Raw genomic sequence first — 3,884 nt, forward strand, 5'->3', positions numbered from 1 at the left:
GGTTCCCCAAGGAAGAAACGACATGACTGAAGCAATCCAAGCCATGAATGCTATGGCCGCAGCAATGGCCCAACAAGCTGCGATCCAGGCTCAACGAGATGCACAGAGGGATCAGAGGGATGAAGCAACCAGTGTAGCAAGAGCATTGAATGAATTTCGTCGACAAGATCCGCCTAAATTCAAAGCGGAACATGACCCCAACAAGGCTGATCTTTGGCTGCTAGAAATCGAGAAGATCTTCGAGATCCTACACTGCCCTGACAATGCGAAAGTAGAGTATGCGACCTATTTGATGATTGGCGAAGCTGAATATTGGTGGCGAGGTGCGAAGAAAATGATGGAGGCAAATCATGAAGAGCTAACCTGGGAGGCTTTCAAGAATAAGTTCCTAGAAAAATACTTCCCGAAAAGTGCTAGGGCTGAGAATGAGGCCCAAATTCTGAAGTTGTATCAAAGGAATCTCACGATAGCAGATTATGCGGCAAAGTTCGAGTCCCTAGCAAAGCACTTCCGTTATTTCCTAAATCAGATAGATGAAGAATACATGTGCGAGAGGTTTGAAAGCAGGCTTAGGTATGAGATTAAGGAGTTAGTGGGGCCCTTGGAGATACGCCAATATCAAGTGCAAGTGGAGAAATGCAAGAAAATGGAGCAGATGAAATAGAGCCGCCTGAATAGGGGTGCTGTAGGTGGACCCATCAGACCTCAGGTAGAGATTTAAAGACACCCATATCATGAGAGTCATAATTTTGGCCTCTAAATGTTAATATCTGCCTCTAAATGTTTATATTTGAAACAGGGGCATAAAGACCAACAGAATAGGGGCAGGCAACATCAACAACACAACCCATATGCCCGACCGCTGGGGAATGCTAGAGATCAACCTCGACCTCAAAACGCGGAAGGTCAAGGGCCAAAAACTCCAAGTCAGAACAAGGCGTACCCTGTTAAGTGTTTTCTATGCAACAGAGAAGGACACAAGATATTTGAGTGTCCAATCAGACCAAGGGTTTGTTACATTTGTCAGAAACCAGACCATTTTGCAAATGAACGCCCTGAACGAAAGAACGATAGAGTTGTCAACCGCAACAATATCAACGACAATGTTGTACGCCCTACTTCCAAGGGACGTGTCTACCACATCAATGGAGAGGAAACTCCATCTTCCTCTAAACTTATCCAAGGTGAGTGTTTAACTGCTGAAAAATCACTTAATGTAAATTATGATTCGAGGGCAACGCACTCAGTCATTTCATTGGATTGGGTGGATTCGCTCCAACTTATTGTTAATACTTTGCTGTTTGATTTGGTGGTTACCCTACCTTCTACCGAATCGGTGAAATGTAATACGGCTTACTTGCAATGTCCGTTGATTGTGTTCGATATGAGATTCAACGTTGAATTGATTTGTATTCCCCTCAAGCTTGTGGGAGTGATCCTTGGAATCGATTGGTTGTCAAGCCATTATGTTCTATTGGATTGTGCTCGTAAGTCTATGATATTCCCAAACCCAGGTGTTTCTCGATTCCTCGATACCAATAAATTGAACTTCTCTTTGAAAGGGGGAGTTCAGAAGTGTGTTTCCCTCAACTCAGTCAGTACGAAGCTAGAGGTGGAGGTAGACAGGATACTTGTGGTCGAAGATTTTCCAGAAGTATTTCCGCCGGATGTACCAGGATTACCCCTAGTTTGTGATATTGAATTCTCAATTAATGTGACTCTGGGTACAAGACCTATATCTATTGCCCCATATTGAATGTCTCCACCGGAATTGTTAGAGTTGAAAAATCATTTGGAGGACCTTTTATCTAAACAGTTTATACGACCGAGTGTCTCACATTGGGGAGCACCGGTGCTCCTAGTGAAGAAGAAGGATGGAAAGTCTAGACTTTTTGTCGATTACCGTTAGCTTAACAAAGTCACCATCAAAAACAGGTATCCCTTGCCACGAATTGATGATTTGATGGACAAACTCAAATGAGCAATGATATTTTCAAAGATTGATTTGGATGAAGGAAGAAGACATTCCTAAAACTGCATTCAGAACTCGCTATGGACACTTTGAGTATTTGGTGATGCCTTTTGGTGTCACCAATGCACCAGCTATTTTCATGGACTACATGAATCGTACATTTCACCCCTTCTTAGACAAATTTGTAGTGGTCTTCATTGATGACATATTGATTTATTCTAAGAGCCTGGAGGAACATGAAGTTCACCTACGTAAAGTTTTGCAAGTCTTGAAGGACAAGAGATTGTATGTTAATTTGGAGAAATGTGAATTCTGGTTGGAGGAGGTGAAATTCTTGGGACATGTCATTTCAAAGGAAGGTATCGCTGTCGACCCAACTAAAGTAGAGGTTGTGGTGGCATGGAAACAACCACAGACCGTCACGAAGATTAGAAGTTTCCTGGGCTTGGTTGGATATTATAGAAGATTCATTGAGGATTTTGCCAAGATTGCAGTGCCGTTGATACAACTCACAAGGAAAAATCATATTTATGCATGGACGGAGGAATGTGAGAGGAGTTTTCAGATGATGAAAGAGAAACTAACTACATCACCGGTGTTGGTGTTGCCACAACTAGAAGAACCATATGAAGTTTATTGTGATGCTTCTTTACAAGGGTTGGGTTGTGTACTTATGCAGAACAAACAAGTGGTAACATATGCTTCAAGACAGTTGAAGGTGCATAAGAAACATTATCCCACACATGACATGAAGTTGGCTGCAATAGTTTTTGCACTAAAAATTTGGAGGCACTATCTGTATGGGTGCAATTTTGATGTATACAGTGACCATAAAAGTTTGAAATACTTGTTCGACCAGAAGGAGCTTAATATCCGACAGCGAAGATGGATGGAGTTCATCAAGGATTATGAGTTCACGTTGCAAGAAAGATCTTAATATCCAACAGCGGAGATGGATGGAGTTCATCAAGGATTATGAGTTCACGTTGCACTATCACCCAGGAAAAGCCAATGTGGTGGCTGATGCCTTGAGTAGGAAGCAAACCCATTTGCCATCCATAACATTGAAAGGATTAGAGTTGTTAGAGAATTTTCGTGGCTCGGATATTAATATGGTTCTTTGTCGGGAAAAGTACAATGTGGAATGATCGTTATAGATAATAAACTAATGAATGAGATAAAAGCCCTTCAAGCGACCGATGAGGCTATTCAGGGGAGACGAAAATTGGTTGAGACTAGTAAGGCTCCCGAATTTGAAATGGGTCCAGATAAAATTTTGTGGTGTAATAAACGTATTTGTGTGCCGAATAATGCAGAGTTGAGAAAAACCATTTTGGATGAGGCCCACAAGAGAAAACTGAGTATTCACCCTGGTACTACGAAGATGTATAAAGACTTGAAGCAAAGATTTTGGTGGCCAGGAATGAAGAAACAAGTGGCAGAATATGTGGCGTCTTGCCTGGCTTGCCAAAAGGCTGAGGTTGAACACCAAAAACCTGTTGGATCGTTGCAGTCATTAGATGTACCAGTGTGGAAATGAGATAGCATATCTATGGACTTTGTGGTGGCATTATCTAAGACTCAGAAGAAATTTGACTCCATTTGGGTGATTATTGACAGGCTCCCAAAATCCGCACATTTCATACCTGTAAGGACTACTTACAATGTATCTAAGCTTACAGAGATTTACGTTGCAGAAATTGTTAGATTACACGGGATACCATCTAGCATTGTGTCTGATAGAGATCCAAAGTTCACTTCTCGTTTATGGGGAGCATTGCATGAGGCATTGGATACTAAATTGAGATTGAGTTCCACCTACCACCCTCAAACCGATGGTCAAACTGAAAGGACTATTCAGACATTAGAGGATTTGCTAAGAGCTTGTACATTAGATAACAGAGGAAGTTGG

The 3,884-nt window shown here is 41.8% G+C and overlaps 1 protein-coding gene across 1 annotated transcript; it reads left to right on the forward strand.

Moving 5' to 3' along the window:
* Positions 1–22: 22 nt before the first annotated feature.
* On the forward strand, positions 23–1,756 carry LOC105851300 (uncharacterized). The gene is made up of 2 exons (XM_027331018.1): positions 23–622; positions 800–1,756. The coding sequence occupies exons 1-2, from the start codon at positions 23–25 to the stop codon at positions 1,754–1,756; spliced, it is 1,557 nt and encodes a 518-aa protein (XP_027186819.1).
* Positions 1,757–3,884: the final 2,128 nt, after the last annotated feature.

The sequence above is a fragment of the Cicer arietinum genome, chromosome 4, assembly GCF_000331145.2.
Source record: "Cicer arietinum cultivar CDC Frontier isolate Library 1 chromosome 4, Cicar.CDCFrontier_v2.0, whole genome shotgun sequence".
NCBI lineage: Eukaryota > Viridiplantae > Streptophyta > Magnoliopsida > Fabales > Fabaceae > Cicer > Cicer arietinum.